Source organism: Chanos chanos, chromosome 3 (genome assembly GCF_902362185.1).
Source record: "Chanos chanos chromosome 3, fChaCha1.1, whole genome shotgun sequence".
NCBI lineage: Eukaryota > Metazoa > Chordata > Actinopteri > Gonorynchiformes > Chanidae > Chanos > Chanos chanos.
The window spans coordinates 39,119,441-39,132,067 of NC_044497.1; the positions used below are offsets into that span (position 1 = coordinate 39,119,441).

Below are 12,627 nucleotides of genomic sequence, written 5' to 3' on the forward strand. Positions count from 1 at the left end.
AGGAGGATTCTTTTATTTTAATACTTTGACGGGTGGACTGTACACACCACCACACAACAGGTAACACACTGACTGAATGTAATATATATATATATATATATATATATATATATATATATATATATATATATATATATATATAGATATATGAGTGTGCATGTGTGTGTGTGTGTGTGTGTGTGTATATATATATATATATATATTTTTTTTTTTATTTTATTTTTTTTTTCTGGTGAGATAACATATCTAAGCTTTGGCTGAATGAACGTGCCCATGAATATTGAGTTTTGAGCAATCCTGTGGGCCCAACTATGTGGTGGCAGTTTTGTGGCTTTTGCTCTCACGCAATTACAAGCCATGTCATAAAGTGGCAATTGTGAACATGTGATTGAAGAGAATATTTCAGGGGTCCACACAGTACTTTGACTCTGCCCCATAAGGTGTTTTTTAGATTAACTGGAATACACTGAAACAAAGTTGAGATGATAATAATAAGCTTCAAAGTTTGGCAGAATATAATACTATGATTATAATTCTGTTCAGTGTTCAAAGTTGGGATCCCTTAAAACAAAACACAAAATTTCATTACTGCTTGTCTGTCTTGACTTTTGATAGAATGTGATTAAGCATTTCCAGGAACACTTACACTCCTTTGAGCTGCTACAGAAGAGGACAAGATCTTCAACTATACATTGGAGTCAAAAAGTCTTCATCAGCCAACATATTAAGATGCATTGACAGTTTCATGAAACATGCACACACATGTACGCACATATGCCCATCTGCACACACACACCCAAACACACACACACACACACACACACACACACACACAGATTGATGTGTTTTAACACTACATGGCACTACAGTTTTCTTTTGATTTTTGGTTATGGTCTACACTCAAATTTTAAAATGTGAAAGAGCCTTTTTTGAAACTATTTGAGATGTGTCAGTTACAGATTAATACCAAGCTGTCATAATATTCGTTGCTTAATTGAAGAATGGCCAGCCTCTATATGAACAGCCACAGAAAAGCCAGTATGGTACTAATCAAACATAGACTGTATTCATAGGCTCACTGAGAACAGGAAGTAAACAGTACCCAACAGGGTGACTGTCTGATGATGGTTCATCCAAAAACAATCTGGAGCTTTATGAGTGCTTCCTCTATACACATTCTTCAGTATTTATTGGCAGCATTTTTCACTTGTTGGGTTAGCTTCACTGTTAGTCCCTGCTTTCTTCTTTTCCCACATGGAAAAACCTGCCCCCACATTACTGAAGATCTGTATATAGAGGCAGAGGAATATCTGACTGTATATAGAGGCAGAGGAATATCTGTCATACATACCGAAGAATTTTTCACATATGCAAGGTAAACACCTCATAAAAATTTGAGTCAGTCCATGTTCATTGGGCAGTGCCATGTCTCAAAGATGGTAAAAACATCTCTTAAGCAAAGGTAATTTATCTCTCAAGGGTAGTTCATCAATACCCACACAATTGTTCCACCGCTGATATTTAAAAGAATAAAGGCACCATTTCTTCATAAAAACAAGCTGCCATTTATGATAGTTCAGCACTAATTGTTCTTCAGAGACCTACTCAAAAATTTAAACTTTGAATAAATATTTTGCATGACTCACGTCAAGGTCACAAGCATCCTTTTCATCTGTAAAGATGCCTCCCTGACATTGAGAGTTTTCGAACTGAATCCATAAATATTGAATGTTAATATGTATCTCTGTGGATTGTCTACCACTAAAGGCTAGGATAATGTGCACTTGCCAAGATAATATAAGTTTACAACCATACAGGGCCATAATGTGGAATGCCAAAGTAGAGCCATTTCCCTCCATCAGAGACAGATGTTATTTGAGGCTTGTCTTGCACAACTAGTCCTCGGAGTATACATTTTTTTCCTCCATGTTCCAAGTCTATTGAGCACTCCTGTTTCTTATGTATGTACCGGGATTTGGTTGTCCTTTTGCGTCAAAATTTGCTTTGCTGAACAGAATTTTGTATATTCATTAGCTTTAACACTATGAGCAGGCCTCCCATGAACAGATGAAAAACAGTTGAAAGTACTGATTACTTCCTGATACTCTTGAATCTCATGCAGATCTCTTGTATTTAGTAATAAATTTTGACTCATTTGATTCTCAGTTGGGCTGATTCTGCCAATGATCATTTGGACAAAAAATGCTTTATCACCTACATCAAAACAAACTCAGACTATTCAATGACATGTAAATTTACAAGAGCACACAGCTGCCAGTCACACAGAATGCGGTGTGGAGAAGATATTTCACCTCTAATGAAGACAACATGTTTCATGCTGCAGCAAGAAAGTCAAAGTCAGAGATAGTATGGGCTTAATTTTGTCATCAGTTTTACTTGTAAAAACATCAACCCTCCCAATTCTGGAAAGTTGGTTCTAAATTTGGGACTTGTCTGGATGCAGACACTGCTACTGTGTCTTTGATGATGTTTCAGGGATGGATAAAGGATGCCAGGGATGTCTGTCTGCCCCCCCCTCTCTCTCCCTCTCTCTCCCCCTCAGTGACAGGAATGACAGGGCGAAAATGCAGCGTGAAATTTAAAAATTGTCCAGAAGTACTTGAGCAGGAAGCAACCTTTTAATTTTTTTTTCCATTGTGTTGACATCTGGTCAGAATAATGGCTCTCCCCTCATGACTGTCCAGCACATCTCTCTAGTATCCCTGAGGAAAACCCTGCCTGCCTGCTTAGTCAGGGACCTATGGAAAATATAAGGACAGTTCAGCACATGCTCTAATGATGTATTATGTAAGTATATTACATGACAGACTGAATATTATGGACTAAGGGTGTAAAGCAAGTATCTGTAATTCTCATCTGACTCTGTTATGCGAGATTAGTCTGCTGATATTCAACCTACAGATCTAGAAAACCAAAACTACATGAAAAAAAACCCCACATACAATACCAACCATGCAAAACCATACAAAACAATATTCCTGTTGACCAGTTCTGATGCTGTGGAACTTAAAGAAAAGTTGTTGTAACCTTGAGGGGGGGAAGGGAGTTGGGTGCCAAAAACACAAACCTTGGTTACAGCAAGCATTTACCAGGTGTGACACATCTCATGAAAGAGAGAAGGCCACTTTCTCGCATGTGATTTACAGAGGTCTTTCATTATATTCTGTTAGTGAATGGCAAGTGATGATGTTTTGTTACATCTTTTAAGGTCTAAACTTTATGGAACTTTAAAGACGTGTGTGTTGCTCTTGGGAAAGCACTCATGTGTAAGCAGTAGAGTAGTTACATGTTTTAGGTGTGCATTTACGGTGTACGGTTTTGTGTTCTTAGGGTGTACCTTTGGTGACGCAGGCAAAAAACTCCATACTTAAGTGGAAACAGGACATTTTGCAAATGTTACAGAGGCCATACTAAACAACAATAATATCCTTATTTTGTAATTTGTAATATTTTGTGAAAAAAGAAGGTTTATGGCACATATTAATGTATTAATATAACACTTATGTATAATATAATATAATATAATATAATATAATATAATATAATATAATATAGTATAGTATAAAAAAGCGTCCTGGTTACAGCACATATTATGATATGAATATATAGTACAAATGGACTAAAGGATAGTTAAACGTATGATAAATACGTCATCGGGTTGTTTGTTTAGGTTCGCCATGGTAACTTTCACAATTACAGACAACAACATGGCTGTGTTGGCGCTCCTTTAAAAACCGTGTTATTTGTCAGACATAGAAATGGCAGATTAATGTAACACGTTGTTTCATAAATACCTTTATTAAACGAAAGTTAAAATGAACGAGTCAGAGGCTGTCGTAGGAAATAAAACATTTGGAAAATGTTTACTGGATAACTGGGTGGAAGAGGTGAGTGCAACAACCAATTTCGGTGCTAACAAGTGAGTTATCTTTTGGGCAGATATCTTTGGGTGGCTTTACAACAGCGACTGTTTGGTTCTTCACACAATAGCTTGTTTCAAACATTCAAGTGATTCTAAAGACTGTTGTATCTGGTGGTACTGCTTCTATTTTATCACATCTCTAAACCGCAATTAAGAGGTCTACTGCACTGCTGGACAATGTGGAGCCAAGAGCTCAAATCCAGAGGAGCGGACATAAAGGCATACTGACGCTGGACATGTCCGCCCAAGTCCAAGGAATCAGTACCGTCAGAGCTGCATTTACCCAGCCTCAGCGAACAGGAGTGAGGCAAAAAGGTATGTCAGAAACGCGTTCACACTACAGAATAAAATCAGATATTACTGGTATAATAGCTGATATACAACATTCATGGTTAGAAATAGGCCCACTTCATATCCTGTAAACGTTTGTTAGTGAGATGCTCTCATGTATTCAAAAAAGTCATCTGTCCTAGTGAGCAAGTTATTAGACCATGTGCAAACATGTTTAGCAATGATGGTGCATTAACTTGTAATGGCACAAAATATCATAAATGATCTGTGTTTCAATGAGAACATATTTGGCAGTATAGGCCACATTTATTGAACATCTACTGGACTTTTTAGACAGCATAACATTGCTTATTAGCCATGCAGAGGAGTCTTTGATATCTATCTTCTAGGGTTTTCACCTGTGCGCCTGAGCAATTCTCTGTCTTTTGTCTAAGATGCTGTGTAGATGTTTAGATGTTAAAATGGGACTTCGTCTGTAATATGTAATATTCCTAATTCAGCTGTGGCTAATTTTTTTTTTTGCAATTCCTTTCATTCTAGGATTGAGGAGTGAGCTTTTGGAGAAGTATTTATTGCAAAAAATAAGGTAGGCCAAGTAAACAGTCATTCTCAAGTTTAAGTCATTTTAAAGACAGATCATCTCATCTGTCTGTTAAACTGGAGGTAGAGTTAAAAAAAAAAGAAAGAGCTGTGTCCTGACCATTGTGAGAGGAAAGGAAATGTTGGGAAGATGGTGACAGAAGACTTTTTATGTCCTAACTAGTTTCACAGTTCAGTTAAAAATTCTCAATAAGTCCCTATCATGTGATTAACTATTATGAAAATGGATCATAGAGGGTGTCTTTAACAATAAGCTCCTGATTCCAAACAGTTTATTAAAATGTTTGAGTAAAGAAAACGGTGCAGAGAGAATTCACATTTGAGAGTGAGACAGCATTTCCTGATTTTGGCCCTCTACAACTGCCTGTGTTGCAATGGATGCAATTACCCTGTTCTTGAGCTGACGTTACAAATTTCCAGTAAGAGAATGTTTCCGTAGCTAGAGATAAGTTGTAAAACGACTTTCTAAATTTGAACTTTCTGTTGAACTTGAGGGGGGGAAAGGGTGTCATTCACTGTCTGTTGTATAGCTCCAGAAATATATGTGGCTTAAAATGATTTGATGGACAAAGTGGGAAACTTTCAAGAAGCATATTCATATTCAATCACTACTGCGGCCATTTCCCTAACGTCCTGGATATAAAAAAAAAAAAACAAAACAAAACAAAACTGTTCCCACTGGCATAGGCATGTTGTGCAACTCTTGGCAATATTGTATTAATACACCTCAAAATGTTGTTTGCAGTATTGTTTCCAGATAATCATGAGATCTATAAACATGTTCTGGTTATTATCATGCAATTATGAGTTGTTTCAGGGCTGAATTGTGGTGTAGATGATTTCTGCATGGCAGGCCTAATTCCTAGTCAGTGAGTAAATATTAGCCCAGAGTACCAACACATGGTAAGCAATGCACACCACTGTAAGCTCCATCTGTAGAGAGAGATTAGAAAGAGATTGGGAGAAAGATCCCTGTGCTTGCTGCGGAAGTTCATTCTCAGGCATGTTTTTAGTCACTGCAGCCTAATCAACGTTCACACAGATGTGACGCAGTTTTTCCAAGCATTTGTTAGCCAAACTACGCTTGCACTGTATCAGGATTACTCTGACAGATCCAAATCATGAAGTGAACATACATTTCAGGTTTGTTTAAAATGGACAGAGAAGACACGCATGCTGTTGTAAAACAGACAGGGATCATTGTTCTTCTTCACTCTGATGTGGTGTTTTTTATTACAGTGAACAGGTGACTGCTGAGTTTAACCCAGAGCCCCCAACCACTGAATTTTGCTCTACTATGAAAGCAGACTACACAGTAGAGGGATTTCAATCTGTTACCCCTCCGTCATCCACGGTCAGTAATGTAATCAGTAATGTAATAATATTGTGATAGCGATTGTGGTCGTTTACACAGTGAACTAATGTAAATATTTTGAGGATCTCTTTCTTTTTGTGAAATTTGATTAATGATTCAACCAAAGATTATGTAATTTCTGTAGAGTTGCCATGTCAGTATAAAGAAAGATATTTCAGGCCTGTCATTTCTATACAGTTTAGAAAAGTGATGAAGATTTACACAAACGATTGATATGAGTGGACTCATTTGTTTTATGTAAAATTGATGTTCATGAATAATGAACATATAACAATATAACAAAATTTCCATTTTATTTTGAAGGAGCGCACCTATGCAACGGAACAGGCCATCACATTTTGGAGTGACAACTGGCAGAGGGTTCAGGTGTGTCTGAGGCTTAAAAAAGCACCAAAGTTCAGTTCTGTCCAGCTACATATAACAGACTTCCCTATCAGCAGTCAATCATATCAATGACAAATTGTTACCATACTGCATAAATGTACAAGGTGTGGGGCTCAGAACACCCATTTATGAATCTTTCTTACGCGCAGACTCCAAACCAATTAGCCATTCCAACAAAGCACGCCAGCTCAGAGTGCAGGCTTAGTTGAAATAATGAAGTTGTTATGTTTGTAATGGCACCTTTAAACTATTCCTTCTGATGTGGTCTCAGTGATCAGCCCAAGCAATTTAATCCAGATTCATGTTCATTCGTGTTCGAATTTGAGTTCTTTGCTGTGCTAAAACAACGTAACAAATGAAAGAGACAGTGGTGCTTAAATAGATCATCTAGCCACAGTAATGAGCTAAATATTTCCTGCTCAAATGTTAGGTATTTTTGATATTTGTCATTTTGAGCACATGACTTCCGAATAATTTTATGGCTTAACACTTATCTTTTTCTTTTTTTAAGGGAGTGACGGCAGTCCAGACCTTGGACTCTCCATTCAAAAGAAATGCCACTTTCAGCACACCCATTGGTTTACAAATGGGTGAAGACACACCATACGTCCCTGACCATGATGATCATTTGTGACGTGTTCACCCTGCTCTGACAAAAATACATTTGCTGAAATTATGCTAACCTCAACGCGTTTGTAAAGCTTGTCTGTGTATTTGTTTGGTGAAAAACCATTTCATAGAGTAATCCTTCCCTGGAGATTAATGTGATGCCTGCATGTTTGTGTTTGGATTTACTATCATAAACATCTGTTATGATTCATTTATGTCCATTGCTTCCAATGTTACATTTCCATGCTCTGAAAACTTCAGGCTTCTGTCACAGTGGTTGTATTATATAATTAGTGCTGTTGTTCACTAATTCTTTCCCTATGATATTGTTTTTACCTGGTAGAATGCTTCATTAAGGGACCTTTTTTTGTAATTTTATCTCAATCTCTCTTCTACAATCTATCTGAGAGTTTCCTCCGATTTCTTTTCATCTTATCTTCTTAGTCTAAGTATGTGTCTCTAGTGGCAGCAACGCTTAACTTGTGATCACAGTACAAATACCAACAGAAAAACTGATCTCCCAATTATAGTAGCAAAGACTGTGCTTGGACTTGTTGGATAAAGGACACAGCAAGAAACTCATTTGGATTCTGACACATCTGCAGCTGTCTTTTCATTAGATGAGGAAAGCCTCCTCTGTGCTGATGACATATCTACTGATTCTCAGGCTTCCTTCACAGCGTATTGGCATACTTTCACATGTCTGTTGTGTCAGTCAGAAGACTGTTCTATGCTGTGCTCCTTTCTCTGGCTTTCAGCTGGGATTAGTGCAGCAGGTAGCTATGGCAACAAGTAATTTTAGCCTACATTAATGCATTTTTTTCTTTTCTTTTTTCTGTCTTTGACAATTTGCTATCTCGAAGGAGTATGGTAGCATATCATTTGTGTCAGGAACAAACAGCGCAACCCTGATTTCAAAGCAAATTAAATTTATGTTAATTACTTTTTGGGTGCATTTTCTGTCAGTCATCGATTGTTATTTGAAATTATATTTACCTCTGAACATGGACATGATACATATTTATAATGGTGCATGGAAAATCATCGCATACTCATTTTCTATTTCATTCCACTCTTGTATGTGAAGTCATGCCATACTAGAGCCTCTGCTAGCTGTCGTCTCTCCCATACTGCGAGAAGGAAGGATTACAATCTTTGAGCTTCAGTACGACTTCCATTATTCTCAAAGCAAACTCTAATTAACTCAAAAATGATGAAATGTCATGGAAGTGTCACTTAAGTTTCTCTTACACTTTATCTGATAACTGCTCAATTCATTTCAAGACCAACATAGCCCAGGGGCACTACTCCATTTGAAAAGATGACGATGAAACTAATGAGCATCAGTATCATGGTGACAAATCTGTGACATACTTGCCTAGTGGTTCATCATTAAGCTGTTTCTCTTTCTCCTGTGTTTTGTCAGATGTATTACAGCACCGTCATCAGGCTCTGTAACCTTCTACCAGCAGCATTATTCGTGACTATGTGAACCGATTAACAGTTGTGTAGGAGGGAAGCTGATTGCCTTCATGCACGTGCACACACACACAGGCACACACACACACACACGTCACACCAAAGACACAGATGTCTGTTTATCACACAATAATGTCATCATCACTTCATGCTGCCAAACTCGCACCTACTAAATACGATAACCCATATGTGCATTGCCTGATTATTATGTACATCGCAAACAAAAAAGTCTCATGATCTACTGAAGGCCATGTGCCCAGAGCTGTTTACAGTAGAGTTACTGTGTACACACACACATTTTCACGTGATCATAAGAAAGGGAGTATATTTTTAACTCCTGCAGCTGGTCATATTTGAAACTGTTCAGAATTATAATCTAAAACAATCAAGTACATAAATAGAGCAGTAAATATCTATTTTAAAAAGTACACATAAAAAGGTCAGTGAACTGCAATACATCTGACAGTTACATTTTGACTGTATATACCTATTCCTCCCATTAAAATAATATACCCGGGAATTTGGTGGTACGACATTTTGCATTTTATACAGTTTATTGAACAAAATATCTTACAATTTCTTGGATATACATATATACAAATATTTGCTCATATAGTACCACTTTGTGAGCTCTGCACTGAACACATTCTAAGCATGGTGCCCTCTCTTCTTCAGACTATATGGAAATTCTGCATATACACCACTGGTGTCCAAACACATGATACAAATCTGATTATAGAAAGCACAAAAAAATAAGAATTTCTCTTGGGAAAAAAGTACTCACTCACAAGACAAAAAACTTCTTCATAAAAATGTCCTTAATAACGTTTGCAGTTTAAAGCAGGTATAGAATATACCTGAATTGACCTCCCTTGAAAGGTATTGAAGAATAATGCATGTCGTTCTGTTTCCAAAGGGGGGGAAACACCCTTCAGATCCTAGAACAATAAAGCAGTGGCTCTCGCCGTGGTCGCTTTGCTCCTCAGCAGTGCTCTCAGATAACATAGACATCTGTCTTTTCTCCCAAAAGCCAATATGTTCTCATTTTGCCTTTGCCCTGGAAAGAAATCACAGAGATCAATAAAACACATCAATGAGCACTCTCAGCGGAGAAAGTAATCAGCAATGAGCACTTGAAGGCCTCTCATGCTTATAGAAGGACAATGACATTAAGTGAACCTCTTAAAACAAATGAATCATCACAAGACTAACTGACGTGAGGTGATTTTGCCAGCTGTTTCCCGTTTTTTTAAGGAATTGCCGTACTTACGCTGAAAGCAGGGTTACGCAACAGACAGTTTTGGATATGGGACGGCAACATGACAACAATTCTTAATTGTAATAAATTGGCAGCCTTTGTTGTTTTTAAATATATGTTTTGCTTTGTTGTTTTTTTTTACACAGAGAGAGGATACTGAACAGATTATGTAATCCATTATATTTTCAATAAAGAGCCCGATAAAGTGTAAATATGAGCTTATGGGAAAAGAAAGAAAAATGGCAATGCTGTAAACAAAACAGACACTCTGTTAACTAATTAAAGTGATTGGAACAAACAAGAAACAAAAATATGACCAATAGCATATGTTTCAGCTCTTTTAATTATCAAGATGTAATGTTTGTAATTTGTAGTGGAAACATAACTGTATTAACAGATCCAACAAAAAAACTCATTCAGAAGTATATATTACAAAAAGGGCTGTAAATGAAGTAAACTGTCGTTGAAGCAGGCCTACTGCTGGTGGGGAATTTAATGAGAGACTGTTTTGGCCATGCAAGATTGATTTTTTGAGAGAGATGTGAGAAGGACCCAGATGTCACCCAGATCCATCACACCAACTTAGTTGCGCTAGGTTCAATATTTCTCAACAACTTTATCCAGAATTCATTAACAATAATGTCCACCATTAATATAATAGCCACTATGTTGTTTCTATTTATTTATGACAATAATACCATACATTTTTATGTTATGACTTAACAGAGTGCCCCCTGAAACATTAGTATAACACTATATTTTAACATTTTTGTATGTTAAACTTTCCAAGCATGGCCCGATTCACATAAATTATTTAGTTTAGTAGTTTTGAACAAGATAACACTGATATTTATTGAAACCTTGCTTAGTTACCAGGCTGACATGTATTGAGTCATTGGTTTGTTCTATGGTGATAGGCATATAGGGTAAGACAGCTGTCCAGTTAATTGTATAGATATTTCCCAAGCACAGAGAGAACAGAGTTATCCAGAACTTTCCTTTATACCTTCACTTCCACGTCTCCTCTTAACTGAAGGTCGAAATAGCCAAACTCATCCAGAACCTCTTTGGTGGCTGAGGAGACATGTATTTTCAAGGCTGTGGAAACACATCAATAAGACCAAAGCCAATTCCAGTAAGTGCATGTCTGTGTGTGTGTGTGACAAGCATTAATAAAACATTGATTCTCAACAATGCTACTGCATGGCAACCACCACACCCTTGGTTCATGTAGAGATTAACAGGTGTAGTGTATATAGTGGGGTCACAGTGATGAGGACACCCTATGAAAATAGGATCAGTATGGAACAGTAAACTCTGACACCCTTTACCATATACGGAAGTATATGATGAAAGCATCTTATGGTCAACCATTAATCATAAAAGGGTGCAGGGTGAGTGTCACTGTCATTAATTATTAACCTGCATTAAGTACATGGAAGCACAGTGCAGGAAGTCAGACAGTTTGTCATGACGTGATGAAAGACATATGTAACTCATGCTTTCTGCCTGTGTTTTGAGTTTGGATCAAGCTGATATATAAGGAGTTGCAGCTGTGTGCTCATGCATGATTTAGTCAATCACACACATCAGAAACACCAGAGTCTCTATCACAGATACTGGAAGTGCTGCAATCAAAAGGCAGGGATATTTCAGTCTACAATCAGTCATTACAATTACTGCATCATTTCAGTTATATACAGCAAAAAAAGTGTTACCTGTTGTGAATTATATCATTATGTAGTCTTATTACTTTTGTACTCAGCCAGACACATTATTCCTCAGATCAGTTATGTGAGGTATATTCCATTGCTTCTGGCTGAATGAGCTTCAAAACACACACACACACACACACACACACACACACACACACACTATGGTGACAGCAAATGAAATAATAAAAAAATAGTGTGTCACAGACACTCACCTTCCCCATTCGACTCCATCCGAGATGCTGTGTTGACAGTATCTCCAAATAAACAATATCTGGGCATTTTCAAACCCACAACACCAGCACAGACAGGCCCTGCACAAAACACAGCAAAAGCACTTACTTAATCTCAGATTGGATTCAATATCTGTGTAAAAAGTCATAACTATAGCAAGATTATAGTCACGATTATCATGGCTCTATGAAGAAAATTAAAACTCTCTGTGAAAATTGATTGTATCCTATGCACTGAACTAAGACAAAATATTTTTCATCTCTTGTGAACTCTCCTGTGACACATGCTCTTAAGAGCATGCAGATATGCAGTTAAGAGGGTAGGGATAAGATTACACCTTGACTCTTACAAGACAGCAAACATTACTGCCTCTGATGTTGGCTTTAAAGAGAGGATATTATGTGCATCTACTGAAGTTGTATTCAGTCATCAAAAATAATGTAAACTTTTATAATCATTCAAAAGTATCACAAAGTTAAATACCTTAAATGCAAACTGCACCTTTTATGTATAGCATATTATGAGTCAAGTGCAGAACATATCACAAGCATATAATGATACTTGGAGATTTGCATCATTGTTTGTTGTGTGATCCCACTCTTTTCATGTCAGACATTATGCAGGGTATTCTATAGATTATGGATTTTGCAATGATTTGTATCATATGGCAGAAATTAGAGTTGGGAAATATGGACAAAAGTAAGCTCTGCCGTCACTCCATTTAAGAAGAAAATTTCAATTA

The 12,627-nt window shown here is 37.1% G+C and overlaps 2 protein-coding genes across 2 annotated transcripts in view; one reads left to right on the plus strand and one right to left on the minus strand.

The window, feature by feature from the left end:
• The first annotated feature begins 3,744 nt into the window (after positions 1-3,744).
• spag8 (sperm associated antigen 8) lies at positions 3,745-8,144 on the plus strand. The gene is made up of 5 exons (XM_030769219.1): positions 3,745-4,258; positions 4,775-4,820; positions 6,074-6,188; positions 6,513-6,575; positions 7,105-8,144. Exons 1-5 carry the CDS (start codon positions 4,180-4,182, stop codon positions 7,225-7,227), a joined length of 426 nt encoding a protein of 141 aa, XP_030625079.1. The 5' UTR covers positions 3,745-4,179; the 3' UTR covers positions 7,228-8,144.
• A 980-nt stretch (positions 8,145-9,124) lies between these two features.
• The window catches only part of npr2 (natriuretic peptide receptor 2), a 32,961-nt gene continuing 29,458 nt past the window's right edge, over positions 9,125-12,627 (minus strand). The window contains exons 20-22 of the mRNA XM_030768562.1: positions 11,867-11,965; positions 10,946-11,037; positions 9,125-9,738 (exon numbers count right to left, since the gene is read on the minus strand). Of these exons, the coding sequence (XP_030624422.1) occupies positions 9,676-9,738; positions 10,946-11,037; positions 11,867-11,965 (254 nt within the window). The 3' untranslated portion in view covers positions 9,125-9,675. The remainder of the gene's footprint in view (positions 9,739-10,945; positions 11,038-11,866; positions 11,966-12,627) is intronic.